Below are 26,244 nucleotides of genomic sequence, written 5' to 3'. Positions count from 1 at the left end.
TAAAAAAATAAAATGAAATAAATAGTAGGTTCTTACTGATGTATTGGATTGTATTACCTTGGCACAATCGTGAGCTTTTTTAAAAAAAAAAAAAAAAAACACCTACATATTGATTGTGGTACATAGGTTAAGACTCTACTATAATCTTTATTGTGTAAGTAGACATTGAAGAGATAGATGCCAAACAAGTAATAGTTTTATATCAAATGACCCATAGTGCTTTCAATGCGTTTAGATTTTGTTTTTCACAGGCAGGAAAGTTAACCCGACCACTACGTAGTGGCCTAATGCAGTTTTAAAGTAATAGCAGCCTAGAACTCACAAGCCATAAATCAACATACAGTCTAAGGGCACCTTCAAAACGGACCTGAACTCATGGGATGGAGAAGTTTCCCCTTCACTAGAACGTGCCATCAAGTCCCCTCAACAGTGCTGCATTTTTCCTCCAACTTTTTGTAAATGTTGTGATGACAAATCTCTTCTTAAAAGGAGCAAGCAAAAACTGTGACCACAAATTTAACAAAATGGTATAACTAGAGCAAGCTTACACACATTCTCAGTTTGGATAAATTCCTAAATTCTTCTTCAAGTAAACTAATTAGTTCAAGCTTCATGTTCAAACCAAATGCAGGGTTTAGAACGTAATAGCTCGTAATAATGAGTTAGAAGTAGGAACTTCGTGGCCAATTCAGTTATGGGTGATGGTTGGCTGCAAACATTTGCCCGTTACGGTACCTTCAACATTAAAAAGCTTGCAAATTGTGTGAATATTAAAATAATTTATTACAGGATGTGAATTTAGCATGGAATGGATTGTTTCCTTAAGCTACAAAGTCACTATTAAGAATTGCATGCTGTTTGCTGTTGCACAACATTAAGAATCTGATAAAACCTCACGAATTAGAATAGACACCAGAGGAGTCTCTATTAGGGATGCTTCAAAATGGTCTTGTAGGATTCAGCCAATTCCCAACTCATTTCTATATAATATTGCAACCGTGGCATGCATTATTACATTTAAATGGCTTAAATCAATGACAGATGATATTTCGCTTTTGAACACAACATCTTTCATGGAATCAAATAAAATAAAAGAAACAACACTGTAAAATGTATATTGCTTCAGGTGAATCCTATGGCTCTGCCTTGGAGTTTTTCAGTATGCGACATGAGCAAATTGCTGTAAATTTCACACAGTAATATGGATTACTATCCAATTTTACAGCATTTGGGGTTTCCCCACAGATTTGACTGGAGATTGTGCGAATAGCAGACGGATGCAGGCACTAGAGCCCATAATCCCTGTGTCTCCACAATCACTTTGTGCTCCAATTAGCACAGCACGTGGGAATATTCTAACTATCCAAAAAAAACATTCTAAATAGCAAGATCCCTTTAGTGAAGTTGCAATTCACCATGGCAACAAAGTGCACGCTCTTCTCTACAAGTGCGTTTCCAATACTGCAGTAGAAAATAAGTGTAATTTAAGTCACTAGCACATAACCAGCAAAAAAAGTATGCAATACACTCCCTTTGTTTGATAGGTCCTAGAAAAAAAAAAAAGCAGCATGTTTTGCGAGTAATGACTAAATAGGAAGCCTGTAAAAACGATAAAAGCAAAATACAATCTGTAGGGCAGATAGAGGAAAAAAAAAGTGGTTGTGACCGGGTAAAATATCACATACTTATGGAATATAAAAAGAAAGTCAAATACAGCTTTTCCAGAATAGTTCAGGGATTCATAGAAAGGAGATTTAAAGTAGACTAACAGCTGTAGTTCAGTTGTTCTAAGCAGGTACTACTCAAGTAGTCATTCAAGTCCAAAGGGACAGTTTAAAAAAAAAAAAAAAAAAAAAAAAAAGGCAAAAATAAACACTGCTGTAAAGGTTTCAAATCACAAATGTGCTGCTGCCAACACATTGTCTATTACATTCATGAAATTCTCTTTTAAAGTGGGTGCACAGTGGTGGAAGCCATTTTGTAGCCTGATCTCATACTTATCCTATCAACTCATTAGGAACTAGTGACTTTGGTACTAGGATCTTTGTGCCTCATACCCCAATAAGTTCACATTAAATGTATAAGTAGTAATAACAATTTATCTGATGATGTATAGTGAGTGATAGGTTACAGTCTCAGGAATACTTTACAGTCTACAACATGGCTGCCTTTACCAATCACTGACCGCTTCACTTAAAACTTCCTTTGGCAACATATATGAGTTTGCGACCACAAAAGAAAAAGAAAAGAGAGTGTAGCAATTGAATGTAAGTGGTTAGCAGCCCAAATGATGACACTTCATAGCTCACACATTATCAGTACTCTGCAATTCTCAGTACCAACGTGCAAACAAGAGATTAGAGATTGGAACACATGGAAACAATAAAAGTGCAATTTCGTTTCAATGCTGTTTCTGCATAATTAGGTGCACTCAACAGGTCAGAAGGGGGACAGTCACTCATTTTTAAAGCAAAGTGCATTATGTAATTTTGTTGCTGAAGCCATAGAGAAGTTAATGTTACCCATATTTTGCCATAACCATAGTCTAAATGAAAAGTTACCTTTATAGATGTCGTAACCGTTATAAAAGTGCTGTGTTAGCAGATGTTACGATCATCTCGAGACAAAAGGAATTAGCTGAGATTTTAAACAAAGCTTTTTGTACATCTCTTGCCAAGTGTTGAATCAACTGCTGTCTGACTAAAGGATCTCTTCAACACCAACAGGAACAATATTAAACAAAAACAAAGTTTACACAGTCTTGTTGCAAACGCTGTTTCAATAAAATGTTTTGGCCAATAAAAGAAAAATAAAATGTAACATTGACAAATTGAAGACTATCTACAGAATCAAAGACTACACAAACATTTTAGTTGCAAAAAGTGGAATTTTTAACATAAAGCATCCTGAAACTAATCTATTTCTCTACAGTCGTGCTAATCAATATTGCCAAACTGAGTTCAGGAAATAAATTACTAGGGATCAACGTCAATGAGTCTTCCCCCAGCTCGAACCATCATTTTGATGTTGTTATCTTCTTAAATGCTGGAGCTATTCAAACAGTAGAGTCCACATCTATCTTCAGTTCATTAATAGGCTTCTCAGAAGCATTAGTTCTCTTGGTTTTATGCTCAGGAGATTCACTAATCATTCCTAAGGCTGCTGCTCCACAGCCAGACTTTTTCCCCAAAGCATTCTTTTCCGAGCTCCCACAGCACTGCTTTGGGGCGCACTGAGTTCTGCAGGACAGTTCACAGAGAGAAATTCTAGACTCAGATTCCACACTGGAAAATTCAGGTTGGATAGTTGTAGCATGGATTCCTTCATCATGGAAGAAGTCTTTAATACGCTTGGCCACATCCATATAAGCGGTGGGATCATGGCATTTTATGTGTGCCGTGGCTATGATTCGGCTTTCAGCCAACTGCCAGATGTGCAGCTCGTGAACGGCTTCGACACCTTCCAGGTTCCCGAGCTTTTGTTTTAAGGAGTAAATATCAATTTGTTTAGGAACAGTTTGGAGAAGTATGAGTGCAGACTCCTTGAGAAGTGGATATGTTGTATATAGCAATATGCATACCATTATAACACATAAAGAGGGATCTAGATACAATACCCAGCAAGGTCCTGCAATCTTTATTTCCGGTTGTTCTGCGCTGCTGTTCAGAGCTGGAGAGGTATGATTTACCTCCGCATGGTCGGCGCAATGGTCATGAACACACGGGTTGATGCAATTGTCCTCAGATGGACAAGGGTTGAAGACAAAATAAAAAACTAAAGCATTAAAAACTACAATAACAGAGCCCAAGGCATCACCAAGCACGTGTAGGAAGACTCCTCGCATGTTCAGTTGAGTACCATCCTCATGTATTTCTGTCACACTATTTTGGACAATGTCGCCATTCAACCGCTCTTCTATTGGGGTCTCTACCAAAGCATCTGTTGAGGGAAGGAAGGAGGGGGGAGGGGGGGGGGGGGGAGGGAGGGGAGGGAGAGAAAAAGGAAAAAAATGAAAAGGGTTTATTAAACACTTACATAGTCAAACCCCATCAGTAATTAAATGGCAGTTTTTGGATTTACATGCCTTCACTAAGTTCCCGAACACAGAAGAATAATTTTGCTGATATGTATGTGGGGATAAGGACAGGAAACCCTATGAGCATCAGCAACTAGAAGTACGGACCAACAAATGTATAACTAAGCAAAATCCACGACCTAACGAAACTGTAAGAAGAGAGAACTCAAAACCACAAATCTATATTTTCTTTAGATGACAGTAGCAGTTCTGCAGTTACATTATAACTACAAAATGACACGGGAGCTTGTTCATTATCGGAGGGGGGGTCTAGCATCCAACTCACTATAAGTAGCAGCGGTGGATACAAAATCAGGGCAATGCAACATTGCTCCGGTGCGGAGACAGCTGATCCGTTAGTAGCAGCGATACTTAGCGCGCCCAAGTCTGACTTGGCAGGGTGTTCACATATGCACAACTTCCTGTTGAGGGAACCAAACAGGGGCAGACTTTTCGCAAGCCAGGAATCAGCACCATCTGTAGGTGGTGAAGGTTCCTGCTGTCAAGCTCAGAAAACTTAAGCCTTTTTGGTGCTTGATGAATATATGTCCCTAAACTAATGTATGTCGACAGCAGGCCAAGCTGAAAGGTGTGCAGGATATCAATCATATCTCTTACTGAACCTTTATAAGGAATAACCGTTTCTTTCTCTAACGTCCTAGTGGATGCTGGGGACTCCGTAAGGACCATGAGGAATAGACGGGCTCCGCAGGAGACATGGGCACTTTAAGAAAGAATTTGGATACTGGTGTGCTCTGGCTCCTCCCTCTATGTCCCTCCTGCAGACCTCAGTTTGAATCTGTGCCCGGACGAGCTGGGTGCTACTTAGTGAGCTCTCCTGAGCTTGCTATAAGTAAGTATTTTGTTAGGTTTTTTATTTTCAGGGAGCTCTGCTGGTAACAGACTTCCTGCATCGTGGGACTGAGCTGAGAGAAGCAGCCCTACTCTCTGCAGATGGTGTCCAGTAGCCTAAGAAGAAGCAGAACCTATTAGCTCCAGAGGGATCGTACACAGGATCTCACCCTTTGTCGTCCGATCCCGGCGGAGCCGCGCCGCCGTCCCCCTCGCAGAGCCGGAAGACAGAAGCAAGAAGACTTCGAAATCGGCGGCAGAAGACTCCAGTCTTCATATGAGGTAGCGCACAGCACTGCAGCTGTGCGCCATTGCTCCCACACTACACCCACATACTCCGGTCACTGTAAGGGTGCAGGGCGCAGACGGGGCGCCCTGGGCAGCAATTAGAGACCTCTTTGGCAAAAGTTTGCATAATATACAGTTGGGCACTGTATATATGTATGAGCCCCCGCCAAAATTGTACATGAAAGCAGGACAGAAGCCCGCCGTCGATAGGGCGGGGCTTCTTCCTCAGCACTCACCAGCGCCATGTTTTTTCTCAACAGCACCGCTGAGAGGAAGCTCCCCAGCCTCTTCCCTGCAGATACACGGTAGAAGAGGGTAAAAAGAGTGGGGGGGGGGGGGCACATAATTAGGCGCAAAAATCAATATAAACAGCAGCTACTGGGTTAACATTAAGTTACTGTGTTATTCCTGGGTTAATAGCGCTGGGGTGTGTGCTGGCATACTCTCTCTCTCTCTGTCTCTCCAAAGGGCCTTATGGGGTAATTGTCTTCAGATGAGCATTCCCTGAGTGTGTGGTGTTTCGGTACGTGTGTGTCGACATGTCTGAGGTAAAAGGCTCCCCTAAGGAGGAGATGGAGCAAATATGTGTGTGAGAGGGTGTCTCAGTCGACAACGCCGACACCTGTTTGGATGTGTAATTAAGTGCTAAGGTGAATTTATTGCACAAAAGATTAGAGAACAGACAGGAAATCTACCCATGTCTGTCCCTATGTTGCAGAGACCTTCAGAGTCTCTCAATGCTCACTATCCAAAATAATAGACACTGATATCGACACGGAGTCTGACTCCAGTGTCGACTACGATAATGCAAAGTTACAGCCAAAATGGCAGAAAAGTATTCAATATATGATTATTGTAATAAAAGATGATTTGCATATCACTGATGACTCATCTGTCCCTGACACAAGGGTACACATGTTTAAGGGGAAGAAAGCTGAGGTAAATTTCCCTCCTCTCATGAGGAAAAAGAGCGGGAATCTCCAGACAAGAGACTGCAGTTTCCCACAAAGAATTCTCAGGCAGTATCCTTTCCCCACTAGGGCCAGGATATGATGGGAATCTTCCCCTAGGGTGTCACGTTTGCCCAAAAGGTAGCCCTGACGTAACAGCTATTCTCAGGGATCCTGCAGATAGCATGCACATTCTGGTACACTACTCAGACCGGCGATTGTGTCGGCATGGGTTTATAGCGCTGTGGCAGCGTGGACAGGTACCTTATCAATATTATATATATATATATATATATATATATATATATATATATATATATATATATATATATATATATATATATATATATATATATATATATATATATATATATATATATATTTTAAGAATTTACTTACCGGTAATTCTATTTCTCGTAGTCCGTAGTGGATGCTGGGGACTCCGTAAGGACCATGGGGAATAGCAGGCTCCGCAGGAGACTGGGCACTCTAAAGAAAGATTTTGTACTATCTGGTGTGCACTGGCTCCTCCCTCTATGCCCCTCCTCCAGACCTCAGTTAAGGAAACTGTGCCCGGAAGAGCTGACATTACAAGGAAAGGATTTTGGAATCCCGGGTAAGACTCATACCAGCCACACCAATCACACCGTATAACTTGTGATAAACTTACCAAGTTAACAGTATGAATAACCAACAGAGCATCAACCAATGGATGCCAACATAACATAACCCTTTATTAAGCAATAACTATATACACGTATTGCAGAAAGTCCGCACTTGGGACGGGCGCCCAGCATCCACTACGGACTACGAGAAATAGAATTACCGGTAAATTCTTATTTTCTCTAACGTCCTAGTGGATGCTGGGGACTCCGTAAGGACCATGGGGATTATACCAAAGCTCCCAAACGGGCGGGAGAGTGCGGATGACTCTGCAGCACCGAATGGGCAAACACCAAGTCCTCCTCAGCCAGGGTATCAAACTTGTAGAACTTTGCAAATGTGTTTGAACCCGACCAAGTAACAGCTCGGCAAAGCTGTAATGCCGAGACCCCTCGGGCAGCCGCCCAAGAAGAGCCCACCTTCCTTGTGGAATGGGCTTTTACTGATTTTGGATGCGGCAATCCAGCCGCAGAATGAGCCTGCTGAATCGTATTACAGATCCTGCGAGCAATGGTTTGCTTTGAAGCAGGAGCTTGTTGGATGCATACAGGATAAACAGCGAGTCAGTCTTCCTGACTCCAGCCGTCCTGGCAACATAGATCCTCAAAGCCCTGACTACATCAAGCAACTTGGAAACCTCCAAGTCACGAGTAGCCGCAGGCACCACAATGGGTTGGTTCAGATGAAAAGATGACACCACCTTTGGCAGAAACTGCGGACGAGTTCGCAATTCTGCCCTGTCCATATGGAAAACCAGATAGGGGCTTCTACATGACAAAGCCGCCAATTCTGACACACGCCTAGCTGAGGCTAGGGCCAACAGCATGACCACTTTCCACGTGAGATACTTTAGCTCCACCGTCTTAAGTGGCTCAAACCAGTGGGATTTCAGGAAAGCCAAGATCACGTTAAGATCCCAAGGTGCCACTGGTGGCACAAAAGGAGGCTGAATATGCAGCACTCCCTTAACAAACGTCTGAACCTCAGGCAGTGAAGCCAGTTCTTTTTGAAAGAAAATGGATAGGGCCGAAATCTGGACCTTTATGGACCCTAATTTTAGGCCCAGTCACACCTGACTGTAGGAAGTGCAGGAATCGACCCAGCTGGAATTCCTCTGTAGGGGCCTTCCTGGCCTCACACCAAGCAACATATTTTCGCCATATACGGTGATAATGTTTAGCTGTCACGTCCTTCCTAGCCTTTATCAGCGTAGGAATAACTGCTTCCGGAATGCCCTTTTCTGCTAGGATCCGGTGTTCAACCGCCATGCCGTCAAACGCAGCCGCGGTAAGTCTTGGAACAGACAGGGCCCTTGTTGTAACAGATCCTGTCTGAGAGGCAGAGGCCATGGGTCCTCTGTGAGCATTTCTTGCAATTCCGGGTACCAAGTCCTTCTTGGCCAATCCGGAACAATGAGTATTGTTCTCACTCCTCTTTTTCTTACAATTCTCAGCACCTTTGGTATGAGAGGAAGAGGAGGAAACACGTAGACCGACTGGAACACCCACGGTGTTACTAGTGCGTCCACAGCTATCGCCTGAGGGTCCCTTGACCTGGCGCAATATCTTTTTAGCTTTTTGTTGAGACGGGACGCCATCATGTCCACCTGTGGCAGTTCCCATCGATTTGCAATCTGCGTGAAGACTTCTTGATGAAGTCCCCACTCTCCCGGGTGGAGGTCGTGTCTGCTGAGGAAGTCTGCTTCCCAGTTGTCCACTCCCGGAATGAACACTGCTAGTACGTGATTCTCCGCCCACCGAAGAATCCTGGTGGCTTCTGCCATTGCCACCCTGCTTCTTGTGCCGCCCTGGCGGTTTACATGGGCCACTGCCGTGATGTTGTCTGACTGAATCAGCACTGGTTGGTTTCGAAGCAGAGGCTCCGCTTGACTCAGGGCATTGTATATGGCCCTTAGTTCCAGGATATTGATGTGCAGACAAGTCTCCTGACTTGACCACAACCCTTGGAAGTTTCTTCCTTGAGTGACTGCCCCCCACCCTCGGAGGCTTGCATCCATGGTAACCAGGACCCAGTCCTGTATGCCAAATCTGCGGCCCTCGAGGAGGTGAGCACCTTGTAGCCACCACAGAAGAGACACCCTGGCCCTGGGGGACAGGGTGATCATCCGATGCATCTGAAGATGCGATCCGGACCACTTGTCCAGCAGATCCCACTGAAAGATCCTCGCATGGAACCTGCCGAAGGGAATGGCTTCGTATGACGCCACCATCTTTCCCAGGACTCGCGTGCAGCGATGCACCGACACCTGTTTTGGCTTTAGGAGGTCTCTGACCAGAGTCACGAGCTCCTGAGCCTTCTCCTCCGGGAGAAACACCTTCTTCTGGTCTGTGTCCAGAATCATGCCCAGGAAGGGCAGACGCGTCGCAGGAATCAGCTGCGACTTTGGAATGTTCAGAATCCAGCCGTGCTGACGCAACACTTCCTGAGAGTGTGCTACGCTGATCAGCAACTGCTCCCTGGACCTCGCCTTTATGAGGAGATCGTCCAAGTATGGGATAATTGTAACCCCTTGCTTCCGAAGGAGCACCATCATTTCCGCCATCACTTTGGTAAAAACTCTCGGTGCCATGGACAGGCCAAACGGCAACGTCTGGAATTGGTAATGACCGTCCCGTACCACAAACCCGAGGTACTCCTGATGAGGCGGATAAATGGGGACGTGCAAGTAAGCATCCTTGATGTCCAGAGACACCATAAAATCCCCTTCCTCCAGGCTTGCAATGACCGCTCTGAGCGATTCCATTTTGAACTTGAATTTCTTCAGATAAATGTTCAGGGATTTTAAATTTAAAATGGGTCTGACCGAACCGTCCGGTTTCGGTACCACAAACATAGTGGAATAGTAGCCCCTTCCCCTTTGAAGGGGGGGGGACCTCTACCACCACCTGCTGGAGAAAGAGTTTGTGAATTGCCTCCAACACTATCTCCCTTTCCATGGGGGAAGTTAATAAGGCCGATTTTAGGCAACGGTGAGGGGGCATCACCTCGAATTCCAGCCTGTATCCCTGAGACTCAATTTGTATAGCCAAAGGATCCATCTGTGAGCGAACCCACTGGTGGCTGAAAAGTCGGAGACGCGCCCCCACGGCTCCTGGCTCCGCCTGTGGAGCCCCAGCGTCATGTGGTGGATTTAGTGGAAGACTTTTGTTCCTGGGAACTAACTGCATGGTGCAGCTTTTTTCCTCTACCCCTGCCTCTGGCAAGAAAGGACGCACCTCTGACCTTCTTGCTCCTCTGAGAACGAAAGGACTGCATTTGGTAATACGGTGCTCTATTAGGTTGTGGAGGGACATAAGGCAAGAAATTTGACTTCCCAGCCGTAGCTGTGGAAACTAGGTCCGAGAGACCGTCCCCAAACAATTCCTCACCCTTATAAAGGTAAAACCATGTGTTTTTTAGAGTCGGTATCCCCTGTCCATTGCCGAGTCCATAAGACCCTTCTGGCAGAAATGGACATTGCGTTAACTCTAGAGCCCAGCAGGCAAATGTCCCTCTGGGCATCCCGCATATATAGGACCGCGTCCTTGATATGTGCCAGGGTCAGTAGAACAGTGTCCCTGTCCAGGGTATCTAACTCAGCAGTGTGCCAGAATGTGTATAAACCGACTTCAGGATAGCTTCCTGCTTTCTATCCGCAGGATCCTTTAGGGCGGCCGTATCCGGAGACGGCAGGGCCACCTTCTTGGACAAGCGTGTCAACGTCTTGTCTACCCTAGGGGAGGATTCCCAGCGTAACCTGTCCGTTGGCGGGAAAGGATACGCCATAAGTAATCTCTTGGAAACTATCACCTTCCTGTCAGGGGAATCCCACGCTTTTTCACATAATTCATTTAATTCATGTGAAGGGGGAAAAGTCACTTCATGCTTTTTCTCCCCATACATATAAATCCTCTTGTCAGGAACAGGATTTTCCTCAGAAATGCGTAATACATCCTTCACTGCTACAATCATGTAGCGGATGGCTTTAGTCATTTTAGGCTGCAACTTTGCCTCATCGTCATCGACACTAAAATAAGATTTTACTTACCGATAAATCTATTTCTCGGAGTCCGTAGTGGATGCTGGGGTTCCTGAAAGGACCATGGGGAATAGCGGCTCCGCAGGAGACAGGGCACAAAAAGTAAAGCTTTTCCAGATCAGGTGGTGTGCACTGGCTCCTCCCCCTATGACCCTCCTCCAGACTCCAGTTAGGTACTGTGCCCGGACGAGCGTACACAATAAGGGAGGATTTTGAATCCCGGGTAAGACTCATACCAGCCACACCAATCATACCGTACAACTTGTGATCTAAACCCAGTTAACAGTATGATAACAGCGGAGCCTCTGAAAGATGGCTTCCTTCAACAATAACCCGAATTAGTTAACAATAACTATGTACAATTATTGCAGATAATCCGCACTTGGGATGGGCGCCCAGCATCCACTACGGACTCCGAGAAATAGATTTATCGGTAAGTAAAATCTTATTTTCTCTATCGTCCTAGTGGATGCTGGGGTTCCTGAAAGGACCATGGGGATTATACCAAAGCTCCCAAACGGGCGGGAGAGTGCGGATGACTCTGCAGCACCGAATGAGAGAACTCCAGGTCCTCCTTAGCCAGAGTATCAAATTTGTAAAATTTTACAAACGTGTTCTCCCCTGACCACGTAGCTGCTCGGCAAAGTTGTAATGCCGAGACCCCTCGGGCAGCCGCCCAAGATGAGCCCACCTTCCTTGTGGAGTGGGCCTTTACAGATTTAGGCTGTGGCAGGCCTGCCACAGAATGTGCAAGTTGGATTGTGCTACAGATCCAACGAGCAATCGTCTGCTTAGACGCAGGAGCACCCATCTTGTTGGGTGCATACAATATAAACAACGAGTCAGATTTTCTGACTCCAGCTGTCCTTGCAATATATATTTTTAATGCTCTGACAACGTCCAGTAACTTGGAGTCCTCCAAGTCACTTGTAGCCGCAGGCACTACAATAGGCTTGTTCAGATGAAAAGCTGACACCACCTTAGGGAGAAAATGCGGACGAGTCCGCAGTTCTGCCCTGTCCGAATGGAAAATCAGATATGGGCTTTTGTAAGATAAAGCTGCCAGTTCTGACACTCTCCTGGCCGAAGCCAGGGCTAGAAGCATGGTCACTTTCCATGTGAGATATTTCAAATCCACCTTTTTTAGTGGTTCAAACCAATGAGATTTTAGAAAGTCCAAAACCACATTGAGATCCCATGGTGCCACTGGAGGCACCACAGGAGGCTGTATATGTAGCACTCCCTTAACAAAGGTCTGGACTTCAGGGACTGAAGCCAATTCTTTTTGAAAGAAAATCGACAGGGCCGAAATTTGAACCTTAATAGATCCCAATTTGAGACCCATAGACAATCCTGATTGCAGGAAATGTAGGAATCGACCCAGTTGAAATTCCTCCGTCGGAGCACTCCGATCTTCGCACCACGCAACATATTTTCGCCAAATTCGGTGATAATGTTGCACGGTTACTTCCTTCCTTGCTTTAATCAAAGTAGGAATGACTTCTTCCGGCATGCCTTTTTCCTTTAGGATCCGGCGTTCAACCGCCATGCCGTCAAACGCAGCCGCGGTAAGTCTTGAAACAGACAGGGACCCTGCTGAAGCAGGTCCCTCCTTAGAGGTAGAGGCCACGGATCTTCCGTGATCATCTCTTGAAGTTCCGGGTACCAAGTCCTTCTTGGCCAATCCGGAACCACTAGTATCGTTCTTACGCCTCTTTGCCGTATAATTCTCAATACTTTTGGTATGAGAGGCAGAGGAGGAAACACATACACCGACTGGTACACCCAAGGCGTTACCAGCGCGTCCACAGCTATTGCCTGCGGATCTCTTGACATGGCGCAATACCTGTCCAGTTTTTTGTTGAGGCGAGACGCCATCATGTCCACCATTGGTCTTTCCCAACGGGTTACCAGCATGTGGAAGACTTCTGGATGAAGTCCCCACTCTCCCGGGTGAAGATCGTGTCTGCTGAGGAAGTCTGCTTCCCAGTTGTCCACTCCCGGGATGAACACTGCTGACAGTGCTATCACATGATTCTCTGCCCAGCGAAGAATCCTTGCAGCTTCTGCCATTGCACTCCTGCTTCTTGTGCCGCCCTGTCTGTTCACATGGGCGACTGCCGTGATGTTGTCCGACTGGATCAACACCGGTTTTCCCTGAAGCAGAGGTTCTCAATCCTGTATGCCGAATCTGCGGCCCTCCAATAGATGAGCACTCTGCAACCACCACAGAAGAGACACCCTTGTCCTTGGAGACAGGGTTATCCGCAGGTGCATCTGAAGATGCGACCCTGACCATTTGTCCAACAGATCCCTTTGGAAAATTCTTGCGTGGAATCTGCCGAATGGAATTGCTTCGTAAGAAGCCACCATTTTTCCCAGGACTCTTGTGCATTGATGTACAGACACCTTTCCTGGTTTTAGGAGGTTCCTGACAAGCTCGGATAACTCCTTGGCTTTTTCCTCCGGGAGAAAAACCTTTTTCTGAACCGTGTCCAGAATCATCCCTAGGAACAGCAGACGAGTTGTCGGCATTAACTGGGATTTTGGAATATTCAGAATCCACCCGTGCTGTTTTAGCACTTCTTGAGACAGTGCTAATCCCATTTCTAGCTGTTCTCTGGACCTTGCCCTTATTAGGAGATCGTCCAAGTATGGGATAATTAATATGCCTTTTCTTCGAAGAAGAATCATCATCTCGGCCATTACCTTTGTAAAGACCCGAGGTGCCGTGGACAATCCGAACGGCAGCGTCTGAAACTGATAGTGACAGTTTTGTACAACGAACCTGAGGTACCCCTGGTGTGAGGGGTAAATTGGAACGTGGAGATATGGTATCCTTGGACATGAAGGATGCGTAAGTCCCCTTCTTCCAGGTTCGCTATCACTGCTCTGAGTGACTCCATCTTGAACTTGAACTTCTTTATGTACAGGTTCAAGGACTTCAGATTTAGAATAGGCCTTACCGAGCCATCCGGCTTCGGTACCACAAATAGAGTGGAATAATACCCCTTCCCTTGTTGTAGAAGAGGTACCTTGACTATCACCTGCTGAGAGTACAGCTTGTGAATGGCTTCCAAAACCGTCTCCCTTTCGGAGGGGGACGTTGGTAAAGCAGACTTCAGGAAACGGCGAGGTGGATCTGTCTCTAATTCCAACCTGTACCCCTGAGATATTATCTGCAGGATCCAGGGATCTACCTGCGAGTGAGCCCACTGCGCGCTGTAATTTTTGAGACGACCGCCCACCGTCCCCGAGTCCGCTTGAGAAGCCCCAGCGTCATGCTGAGGCTTTTGTAGAAGCCGGGGAGGGCTTCTGTTCCTGGGAAGGAGCTGCCTGTTGCTGTCTCTTCCCTCGACCTCTGCCTCGTGGCAGATATGAATAGCCCTTTGCTCTCTTATTTTTAAAGGAACGAAAGGGCTGCGGTTGAAAAGTCGGTGCCTTTTTCTGTTGGGGAGTGACTTGAGGTAGAAAGGTGGATTTCCCGGCTGTAGCCGTGGCCACCAAATCTGATAGACCGACTCCAAATAACTCCTCCCCTTTATACGGCAAAACTTCCATATGCCGTTTTGAATCCGCATCGCCTGTCCACTGTCGCGTCCATAAAGCTCTTCTGGCCGAAATGGACATAGCACTTACCCGTGATGCCAGTGTGCAGATATCCCTCTGTGCATCACGCATATAAAGAAATGCATCCTTTATTTGTTCTAACGACAGTAAAATATTGTCCCTGTCCAGGGTATCAATATTTTCAATCAGGGACTCTGACCAAACTACCCCAGCACTGCACATCCAGGCAGTCGCTATAGCTGGTCGTAGTATAACACCTGCATGTGTGTATATACTTTTTTGGATATTTTCCATCCTCCTATCTGATGGATCTTTAAGTGCGGCCGTCTCAGGAGAGGGTAACGCCACTTGTTTAGATAAGCGTGTTAGCGCCTTGTCCACCCTAGGAGGTGTTTCCCAGCGCTCCCTAACCTCTGGCGGGAAAGGGTATAATGCCAATAATTTCTTTGAAATTATCAGCTTTTTATCAGGGGCAACCCACGCTTCATTACTCACGTCAATTAATTCTTCTGATTCAGGAAAAACTATAGGTAGTTTTTTCACACCCCACATAATACCCTGTTTAGTGGTACCTGTAGTATCAGCTAAATGTAACGCCTCCTTCATTGCCAAAATCATATAACGTGTGGCCCTACTGGAAAATACGGTTGATTCGTCACCGTCACCACTGGAGTCAGTGCCTGTGTCTGGGTCTGTGTCGACCGACTGAGGCAAAGGGCGTTTCACAGCCCCTGACGGTGTTTGAGTCGCCTGGACAGGCACTAATTGATTGTCCGGCCGTCTCATGTCGTCAAACGACTGCTTTAGCGTGTTGACACTATCCCGTAGTTCCATAAATAAAGGCATCCATTCTGGTGTCGACTCCCTAGGGGGTGACATCCTCATATTTGGCAATTGCTCCGCCTCCACACCAATATCGTCCTCATACATGTCGACACACACGTACCGACACACAGCAGACACACAGGGAATGCTCCTAACGAAGACAGGACCCACTAGCCCTTTGGGGAGACAGAGGGAGAGTTTGCCAGCACACACCAAAAGCGCTATATATATATAACAGGGATAGCCTTATAATAAGTGCTCCCTTATAGCTGCTTTATATATATATATCAAAATATCGCCATAAATTTGCCCCCCCTCTCTGTTTTACCCTGTTTCTGTAGTGCAGCGCAGGGGAGAGACCTGGGAGCCGTCCTGACCAGCGGAGCTGTGAGAGGAAATGGCGCCGTGTGCTGAGGAGATAGCCCCGCCCCTTTTTTGGCGGGCTCGTCTCCCGCTATTTAGTGAATCCAGGCAGGGGTTAAATATCTCCATATAGCCTCTGGGGGCTATATGTGAGGTATTTTTAGCCTTTATATAGGTTACATTTGCCTCCCAGGGCGCCCCCCCCCCAGCGCCCTGCACCCTCAGTGACTGCGTGTGAAGTGTGCTGAGAGGAAAATGGCGCACAGCTGCAGTGCTGTGCGCTACCTTTAGAAGACTGCAGGAGTCTTCAGCCGCCGATTCTGGACCTCTTCTGACTTCAGCATCTGCAAGGGGGCCGGCGGCGCGGCTCCGGTGACCATCCAGGCTGTACCTGTGATCGTCCCTCTGGAGCTGATGTCCAGTAGCCAAGAAGCCAATCCATCCTGCACGCAGGTGAGTTCACTTCTTCTCCCCTCAGTCCCTCGTTGCAGTGATCCTGTTGCCAGCAGGACTCACTGTAAAATAAAAAACCTAAGCTAAACTTTTTCTAAGCAGCTCTTTAGGAGAGCCACCTAGATTGCACCCTTCTCGGCCGGGCACAAAAATCTAACTGGAGTCTGGAGGAGGGTCATAGGGGGAGGAGCCAGTGCACACCACCTGATCTGGAAAAGCTTTACTTTTTGTGCCCTGTCTCCTGCGGAGCCGCTATTCCCCATGGTCCTTTCAGGAACCCCAGCATCCACTAGGACGATAGAGAAAGTCAGATTCCGTGTCGACATCTGTGTCAACTATCTGGGATAGTGTGCGCTTTTGAGACCCTGACGGCCTCTGCGCTGTAGGATCAGGCATGGGTTGAGACCCCGACTGTCCCCCGGTTACAGTTTTATCCAATCTGTTATGCAAGGAGTTTACATTATCATTTAACACCTTCCACATGTCCATCCAATCAGGTGTGGGCACCGTCGGCGGCGACACCACACTCAGCTGCACTTGTTCTGCCTCCACGTATCCTTCCTCATCAAACATGTCGACACAGGTTACAAAATACTTTCTTTTCTAGCAAGCTCAGGAGAGCCCACTAGGAGCACCCAGCTCGGCCGGGCACAGATTCTAACTGAGGTCTGGAGGAGGGGCATAGAGGGAGGAGCCAGTGCACACCAGATAGTACTAAATCTTTCTTTAGAGTGCCCAGTCTCCTGCGGAGCCCGCTATTCCCCATGGTCCTTACGGAGTCCCCAGCATCCACTAGGACGTTAGAGAAATATATATATATATATATATATATATATATATATATAGATAGATAGATAGAGATTAAAGATGCTGTCTTAAGAGATATGTATAGATAGATAGAGATTAAAGATGCTGTCTTAAGAGATATGTATAGATAGATATAGAGATTAAAGATGCTGTCTTAAGAGAGATATATATATATATATATGTATAGATAGATATAGAGATTAAAGATGCTGTCTTAAGAGAGATATATATATATATATATATATATATAGATATATATAGATATATATATATAGATATATATAGATATATATATATATATATATATATATATATATATATATATATATATATATATATATATATATATATATATATATATATATATATATAAATATAAAACATGCCCAAAGAGACGAGTATACTGGGTCCTAGAGTCAAAGCTATGTCGATTTCTGCTTGACGTGTCCTGTAGAATATGCAAGGGACAGATGATGCCAACTTAAGAGGCATATGGAAGGCTGAGGATTGTGTGGAGAAGGGTTCTCGGACCTGGTCTCCACAGCTATAGCTGGTAATTCTGATATTTTGCCTTATATTCCTGCACAGCCTAGGAAAGCACGACATTATCAAATGCAGCCTTTCGAACAAAGAAACAAGAAAGTCCGAGGTGCGTCCTTCCTTGCCAGAGGCGGGGGCAGAGGAAAGAAGCTGCACAACACAGCTAGTTCCCAGGAACAGAAGTCCTTCCCGGCCTCTACAAAATCCACCGCATGTCGCTGGGGCTCCACAGGCGGAGCTAGGCCCGGTGGGGACAAGCCTTCGTAAGTTCAGCCACAAGTGGGTTCACTCCCTGGGCAATAGATATTGTGTCTCAGGGATACAAGCTGGACTTTGAGGAGATGCCCCTTCACCGACGGCCCTGCCGGCTTCCCCCCACGAATGGGAAACAGTGTTAACTGCAATTCACAAATTGTATCTTCAACAGGTGGTGGTCAAGGTTCCCCTCCTTCAACAAGGAGGGGGTTATTATTCGACCATGTTGTAGTCCCGAAACCAGACGGTTCGGTCAGACCCATATTGAATTTAAAATCCCTGAACATATACCTGAAAAGGTTCAAGTTCAAGATGGAATCGCTAAGAGCGGTCATTGCAAGCCTGAAAGGGGGAGATTTTATGGTGACTCGGGACATAAAGGATGCATACCTTCATGTCCCCATTTATCCACCTCATCAGGCGTACCTAAGAATTGCGGTACGGGATTGTCATTACCAATTTCAGACGTTGCCGTTTGGTCTCTCCACGGCCCCGAGAATATTCACCAAGGTAATGGCGGAAATGATGGTGCTCCTGCGGAAGCAAGGTGTCACTATTATCACGTACTTGGACGATCTCCTCATAAAAGCGAGATCAAGAGAGCAGTTGCTGAACAGCGTATCACTTTCTCTGGAAGTGTAACGGCAACACAGCTAGATTCTATATATTCCAAAGTCGCAGTTGGTTCCTACAGCTCATCTGCCTCTCCTAGGCATGATCATAGACACAGACCAGAAAAGGGTTTATCTCCCGATAGAGAGAGCTCAGGAGCTCGTGACACTGGTCAGGAATCTATTAAAACCAAAACAGGTGTCGGTGCATCACTGCACTCGAGTCCTGGGAAGGATGGTGGCATCATACGAGGCCATTCCCTTCGGCAAGTTCCATGCGAGGACCTTCCAATGGGACTTGCTGGACAAGTGGTCCGGATCACATCTTCAGATGCATCGGTTAATCACCTTATCCCCCATGGCCAGGGTGTTTCTCCTGTGGTGGCTGCAGAGTGCTCACCTTCTCGAAGGTCGCAGATTCGGCATTCAGGACTGGGTCCTGGTGACCACGGATGCAAGCCTCCGAGGGTGGGGGGCAGTCACACAGGGAAGAAATTTCCAAGGGCTGTGGTCAAGTCAGGAGACTTGCCTTCACATCAACATCCTGGAACTAAGGGCCATATACAACGCCCTACGTCAAGCGGAGTCCCTGCTTCGCGACCAACCGGTTCTGATTCAGTCAGACAATATCACCGCAGTAGCTCATGTAAACCGCCAAGGCGGCACAAGGAGCAGGGTGGCGATGGTAGAAGCCACCAGAATTCTTCGCTGGGCGGAGAATCACGTAAGCGTACTGTCAGCAGTGTTCATTCCGGGAGTGGACAACTGGGAAGCAGACTTCCTCAGCAGGCACGACCTCCACCCGGGAGAGTGGGGACTTCATCAAGAAGTCTTCATGCAGATTGCAAGTCGGTGGGAACTGCCACAGGTGGACATGATGGCATCCCGCCTCAACAAAAAGCTGCAGAGATATTGCGCCAGGTCAAGAGACCCTCTGGCGATATCTGTGGACGCACTGGTGACACCGTGGGTGTTCCCGTCGGTCTATGTATTTCCTCCTCTTCCTCTCATACCCAAGGTGCTGAGAATCATAAGGAAAAGAGGAGTGAGAACAATACTCTTTGCTCCGGATTGGCCAAGAAGGACTTGGTATCCAGATCTGCAAGAAATGCTCACAGAGGACCCGTGGCCTCTGCCTCTAGGACAGGACTTGTGCAACAGGGGCCCTGTCTGGTCCAAGACTTACCGCATGGCGGTTGAACGCCGGATCCTAGCAGAAAAAGGCATTCCGGATGAGGTCATTCCTACGCCGATAGAGGCTAGGAAGGATGTGACAGCTCAACATTATCACCGTATATGGCGAAAATATGTGGCTTGGTGTGAGGCCAGGAATGCACCCTACGGAGGAATTCCAGCTGGGCCTTTTCCTTCACTTCCTACAGTCGGGAGTGACTTTGGGCCTTAAATTGGGTTCCATTAAGGTTCAGATTTCGGCCTTATCCATTTTCTTTCAAAAATAACTGGCTTCTCTGCCTGAAGTTCAGACGTTTGTAAAGGGAGTGCTGCATATTCAGCCCCCTTTTGTGCCTCCAGTGGCACCTTGGGATCTTAACGTTGTGTTGAGTTTCCTGAAATCACACTGGTTTGAACCACTCAAAACGGTGGAAGTAAAATATCTCACGTGGAAGGTGGTCATGCTATTAGCCTTGGCTTCGGCTAGGCGTGTGTCAGCATTGGCGGCTTTGTCACATAAAAGCCCTTATCTGGTTTTCCATGCGGATAGAGCAGAATTGCGGACCCGCCCACAATTTCTGCCAAAAGTGGTTTCATCCTTTCATAAAAACCAACCTATTGTGGTGCCTGTGGCTACTACTGACTTGGAGGATTCCTAGTCACTGGATGTAGTCGGGGCTTTGAAGGTTTATGTAGCCAGAACGGCTAAGGTCAGGAAAATAGAATCTTTGTTTCTCTGACGTCCTAGTGGATGCTGGGGACTCCGTAAGGACCATGGGGAATAGCGGCTCCGCAGGAGACTGGGCACAGCTAAGAAAGATTTAGGACTACCTGGTGTGCACTGGCTCCTCCCACTATGACCCTCCTCAAGACTTCAGTTAGAATCCTGTGCCCGGCTGAGCTGGATGCACACTAGGTGCTCTCTTGAGCTCCTAGAGAGAAAGTATATTTTAGGTTTTTTATTTTACAGTGAGATCTGCTGGCAACAGACTCACTGCAGCGAGGGACTAAGGGGAGAAGAAGCGAACCTACCTAACTGGTGGTAGCTTGGGCTTCTTTGGCTACTGGACACCATTAGCTCCAGAGGGATCGACCGCATGGAACCGGCCATTGGTGTTCGGTCCCGGAGCCGCGCCGCCGGCCCCCTTACAGAGCCAGAGGCAAGAAGAATCCGGAAAATCGGCGGCAGAAGACATCAGTCTTCACCAAGGTAACGCACAGCACTGCAGCTGTGCGCCATTGCTCCTCATACACACTTCACACTCCGGTCACTGAGGGTGCAGGGCGCTGGGGGGGGGGGCGCCCCGAGAAGCAATAAATGCACCTTGGCTGGCAAATATATCACAATATATAGCCCCAGAGGCTATATAGGTGATAAATACCCCTGCCAGAATCCATAAAAAAGCAGGAGAAAAGTCCGCCGAAAAAGGGGCAGAGCTATCTCCCTCAGCACACTGGCGCCATTTCTCCCTCACAACTCCGCTGGAAGGAAGCTCCCTGGCTCTCCCCTGCAGTCTACACTACAGAAAATGGTAAAAAAAAAGAGAGAGGGGGGGGGGCACTAAATTTAGGCGCAATATACATATAGCAGCTATAAGGGGATATAATTTAGTTAATCCCTGATTTATATAGCGCTCTGGTGTGTGCTGGCATATTCTCTCTCTGTCTCCCCAAAGGGCTTTGTGGGGTCCTGTCTTCTGTCAGAGCATTCCCTGTGTGTGTGCGGTGTGTCGGTACGGCTGTGTCGGCATGTTTGATGAGGAGACTTATGTGGAGGAGGAGCAGGTGCCTATAAATGTGTTGTCACCCCCTGCGGGGCAGACACCGGAGTGGATGGACTTGTGGAAGGAATTACGCGAAAGTGTCGACTCCTTACATAAAAAATTTGACGACATGCCAAATGCGGGGCAGCCGGCTTCTCAGCCCGTGCCTGCCCAGACGTCTCAAAAGTCATCAGGGGCTCTAAAACACCCGCTACCTCAGATGGCAGACACAGATGTCGACACGGATACTGATACCAGTGTCGACGACGAAGAGACTAATGTAATGTCCAATAGGGCCACTCGTTATATGATTGAGGCAATAAAAAATGTTTTACACATTTCTGAGGTGACCCCAGGTACCACAAAAAAGGGTATTATGTTTGGGGAGAAAAAAACTACCAGTAATTTTTCCCCCTTCTGAAGAATTGAATGAAGTGTGTGAACTAGCGTGGGCTTCCCCCGATAAAAAATTGGCAATTTCAAAAAAATAAGATTTTACTCACCGGTAAATCTATTTCTCGTACACCGTAGTGGATGCTGGGAACTCCGAAAGGACCATGGGGAATAGCGGCTCCGCAGGAGACTGGGCACAACTAAAAGAAAGCTTTTAGACTACCTGGTGTGCACTGGCTCCTCCCACTATGACCCTCCTCCAAGCCTCAGTTAGGATACTGTGCCCGGAAGAGCTGACACAATAAGGAAGGATTTTGAATCCCGGGTAAGACTCATACCAGCCACACCAATCACACCGTATAACTCGTGATACCATATCCAGTTAACAGTATGAAACATAACTGAGCCTCTCAACAGATGGCTCATAACAATAACCCTTTAGTTAACAATAACTATGTACAAGTATTGCAGACAATCCGCACTTGGGATGGGCGCCCAGCATCCACTACGGACTACGAGAAATAGATTTACCGGTGAGTAAAATCTTATTTTCTCTAACGTCCTAGTGGATGCTGGGAACTCCGAAAGGACCATGGGGATTATACCAAAGCTCCCAAACGGGCGGGAGAGTGTGCGGATGACTCTGCAGCACCGAATGAGAGAACTCAAGGTCCTCCTCAGCCAGGGTATCAAATTTGTAGAATTTAGCAAACGTGTTTGCCCCTGACCAAGTTGCAGCTCGGCAAAGTTGTAAAGCCGAGACCCCTCGGGCAGCCGCCCAAGATGAGCCCACTTTCCTCGTGGAATGGGCTTTTACCGATTTAGGATGCAGCAATCCAGCCGCAGAATGCTCCAGCTGAATTGTGCTACAAATTCAGCGAGCAATAGTCTGCTTAGAAGCAGGAGCACCTATTTTGTTGGGTGCCTACAGGATAAAAAGCGAGTCAGTTTTCCTGACTCCAGCCGTCCTGGAAATATACATTTTTAAGGCCCTGACTACGTCCAGTAACTTGGAATCTTCCAAGTCCCTAGTAGCCGCAGGCACTACAATAGGTTGGTTCAAGTGAAAAGCTGATACCACCTTAGGGAGAAACTGGGGACGAGTCCTCAATTCTGCCCTATCCATATGGAAAATCAGATAAGGGCTTTTACATGACAAAGCCGCCAATTCTGACACACGCCTGGCCGAAGCCAAGGCCAATAACATGACCACTTTCCACGTGAGATATTTCAACTCCACATTTTTAAGTGGCTCAAACCAATGTGATTTTAAGAAACTCAACACCACGTTGAGATCCCAAGGTGCCACAGGAGGCACAAAAGGGGGCTGAATATGTAGCACTCCCTTTACAAATGTCTGAACTCCAGGCAGTGAAGCCAGTTCTTTCTGGAAGAAAATCGATAGAGTCGAAATATGGACCTTAATGGAACTCAAGTTTAGGCCCATAGTCACTCCTGACTGTAGGAAGTGCAGAAAACGACCCAGCTGAAATTCCTCTGTTGGGGCCTTCCTGGCCTCACACCACGCAACATATTTTCGCCAAATACGGTGATAATGGTTTGCGGTTACTTCTTTCCAGGCTTTTATCCGCGTAGGAATGACTTCCTCCGGAATGCCCTTTTCCTTCAGGATCCGGAATTCAACCGCCATGCCGTCAAACGCAGCCGCGGTAAGTCTTGGAACAGACAGGGCCCCTGCTGTAGCAGATCCTGTCTGAGCGGTAGAGGCCATGGGTCCTCTGATATCATTTCTTGAAGTTCTGGGTACCTAGCTCTTCTTGGCCAATCCGGAACCACGAGTATCGTTCTTACTCCTCGTTTTCTTATTATTCTCAGTACCTTTGGTATGAGAGGCAGAGGAGGGAATACATAAACAGACTGGTACACCCACTGTGTCACTAGAGCGTCCACAGCTATTGCCTGAGGGTCCCTTGACCTGGCGCAATATCTAGTTTTTTGTTTAGGCGGGACGCCATTATGTCCACCTGTGGCCTTTCCCAACGGTTTACCAACAGTTGGAAGACTTCTGGATGAAGTCCCCACTCTCCCGGGTGTAGGTCGCGTCTGCTGAGGAAGTCTGCTTCCCAGTTGTCCACTCCCGGAATGAACACTGCTGACAGTGCTAAAACGTGATTTTCCGCCCATCGGAGAATCCTTGTGGCTTCTGCCATCGCCATCCTGCTTCTCGTGCCGCCCTGTCGATTTACATGGGCGACTGCCGTGATGTTGTCCGATTGGATCAGTACCGGCTGGTTTTGAAGCAGAGGCCTTGCCAGACTTAGGACATTGTAAATGGCCCTCAGTTCCAGAATATTTATGTGTAGGGACGACTCCTGACTTGACCAAAGTCCTTGGAAATTTCTTCCCTGTGTGACTGCCCCCCAGCCTCGAAGGCTGGCATCCGTGGTTACCAGGACCCAGTCCTGTATGCCGAATCTGCGGCCCTCTTGAAGATGAGAACTCTGCAGCCACCACAGTAGAGATACCCTGGTTCTTGGAGACAGGGTTATCAGCCGATGCATCTGAAGATTCGATCCCGACCACTTGTCCAAGAGGTCCCACTGAAAGGTTCTTGCATGGAACCTGCCGAATGGAATTTTGCTTCGTAAGAAGCTACCATTTTTCCCAGGACTCGTGTGCAGTGATGCACCGATACCTGTTTTGGTTACAGGAGGTCTCTGACTAGAGATGACAGCTCCTTGGCTTTCTCCTGCGGGAGAAACACTTTTTTCTGTTCTGTGTCCAGAACCATCCCCAGGAACAGTAGGCGGTAGGAACCAGCTGTGACTTTGGAATGTATAGAATCCATCCGTGCTGTTGTAGCACTTCCCGAGATAGTGCTACTCCGACCAACAACTGCTCCTTGGATCTGCCTTTATAAGGAGATCGTCCAAGTACGGGATAATTAAAACTCCCTTTTTTCGAAGGAGTATCATCATTTCTGCCATTACCTTGGTAAAGACCCTCGGTGCCGTGGACAGTCCAAACGGCAGTGTTTGGAATTGGTAATGGCAAACCTGTACCCCAAATCTGAGGTACTCCTGGTGAGGATGGTAAATGGGGACATGTAGGTAAGCATCCTTGATGTCCAGGGATACCATGTAATCCCCCTCCTCCAGGCTTGCAATAACCGCCCTGAGCGATTCCATCTTGAACTTGAATTTTTTTTATGTATGTGTTCAAGGATTTCAAATTTAAAATGGGTCTCACCGAACCGTCCGGTTTCGGTACCACAAACAGTGTGGAATAGTAACCCCGTCCTTGTTGAAGTAGGGGCACCTTGACTATCACCTGCTGGGAATACAGCTTGAGGTAAAAAAAATTCTTCCCAGCTGTTGCTGTGGATACGAGGTCCCAGAGACCATCCCCAAACAATTTCTCACCCTTATAAGGCTCTATGTGCCTTTTAAAGTCAGCATCACCTGTCCAGTGTCGGGTCTCTAATACCCTCCTGACAGAATGGACATTGCATTAATTCTGGATGCCAGCCGGCAAAATATCCCTTTGTGCATCCCTCATATATAAGACAACGTCTTATGTTCGCCAAATAGTATCCCTGTTTGACAGGGTTACAGACCACGCTGCAGCAGCACTATCTGCAGGTCTCAGTCTAGTACCTGAGTGTGTAAATACAGACTTCAGGATAGCCTCCTGCTTTTTATCAGCAGGTACCTTCAAAGTGGCCGTATCCTAAGACGGCAGTGCCACCTTTTTTGACAAACGTGTGAGCGCCTTATCCACCCTAGGGGATATCTCCCAGCGTAACTTATCCTCTGGCGGGAAAGGGTACGCCATCAGTAACTTTTTAGAAATTACCAGTTTCTCATCGGGGGAACCCACGCTTTTTCACACTTCATTCACTCATTTGATGGGGGAACAAAACACTGCCTGCTTTTTCTCCCCAAACATAAAACTCTTTTTTAGTGGTACTTGGGTTAGTCTCAGAAATGTGTAACATTTTTTATTGCCGGGATCATGAAACGGATGTTCCTAGTGGATTGTGTATATGTCTCAACCTCGTCGACACTGGAGTCAGACTCCGTGTCGACATCTGTGTCTGCCATCTGAGGGAGCGGGCGTTTTTGAGCCCCTGATGGCCTTTGAGACGCCTGGGCAGGCGCGGGCTGAGAAGCCGGCTGTCCCATAGCTGTTACGTCATCCAGCCTTTTATGTAAGGAGTTGACACGGTCGGTTTATACCTTCCACCTATCCATCCACTCTGGTGTCGGCCCCACAGGGGGCGACATCACATTTATCGGCATCTGCTCTGCCATCACATAAGCCTCCTCATCAAACGTGTCGACACAGCCGTACCGACACACCGCACACACACAGGGAATGCTCTGACTGAGGACAGGACCCCACACAGCCCTTTGGGGAGACAGAAAGAGAGTATGCCAGCACACACCAGAGCGCTATATAATTTAGGGATTAACACTATATTGAGTGAATTTTTCCCAATAGCTGCTTGTATATACAATATTGCGCCTAAATTTAGTGGCCCCCCCCCTCTCTTTTTAACCCTTTGAGCCTGCAAACTACAGGGGAGAGCCTGGGGAGCTGTCTTAGCTGCACTGTGAAGAGAAAATGGTGCCAGTGTGCTGAGGGAGATAGCTCCGCCCCT

General features: G+C 47.1%; 1 protein-coding gene across 2 annotated transcripts in view; it reads right to left on the bottom strand.

Moving 5' to 3' along the window:
- Positions 1-2,761: 2,761 nt before the first annotated feature.
- SLC30A1 (solute carrier family 30 member 1) overlaps positions 2,762-26,244 on the bottom strand; it is a 47,434-nt gene continuing 23,951 nt past the window's right edge. For both annotated transcript variants that reach the window (XM_063918255.1, XM_063918254.1), the window contains one exon: positions 2,762-3,939. In XM_063918255.1, coding sequence (XP_063774325.1) covers positions 3,056-3,939 — 884 coding nt within the window. In that variant the 3' untranslated portion in view covers positions 2,762-3,055. The remainder of the gene's footprint in view (positions 3,940-26,244) is intronic.

The sequence above is a fragment of the Pseudophryne corroboree genome, chromosome 4 (genome assembly GCF_028390025.1).
Source record: "Pseudophryne corroboree isolate aPseCor3 chromosome 4, aPseCor3.hap2, whole genome shotgun sequence".
In the NCBI taxonomy this organism is placed as follows: Eukaryota; Metazoa; Chordata; class Amphibia; order Anura; family Myobatrachidae; genus Pseudophryne; species Pseudophryne corroboree.
This window is presented reverse-complemented; position numbering and strand designations above follow the sequence as displayed.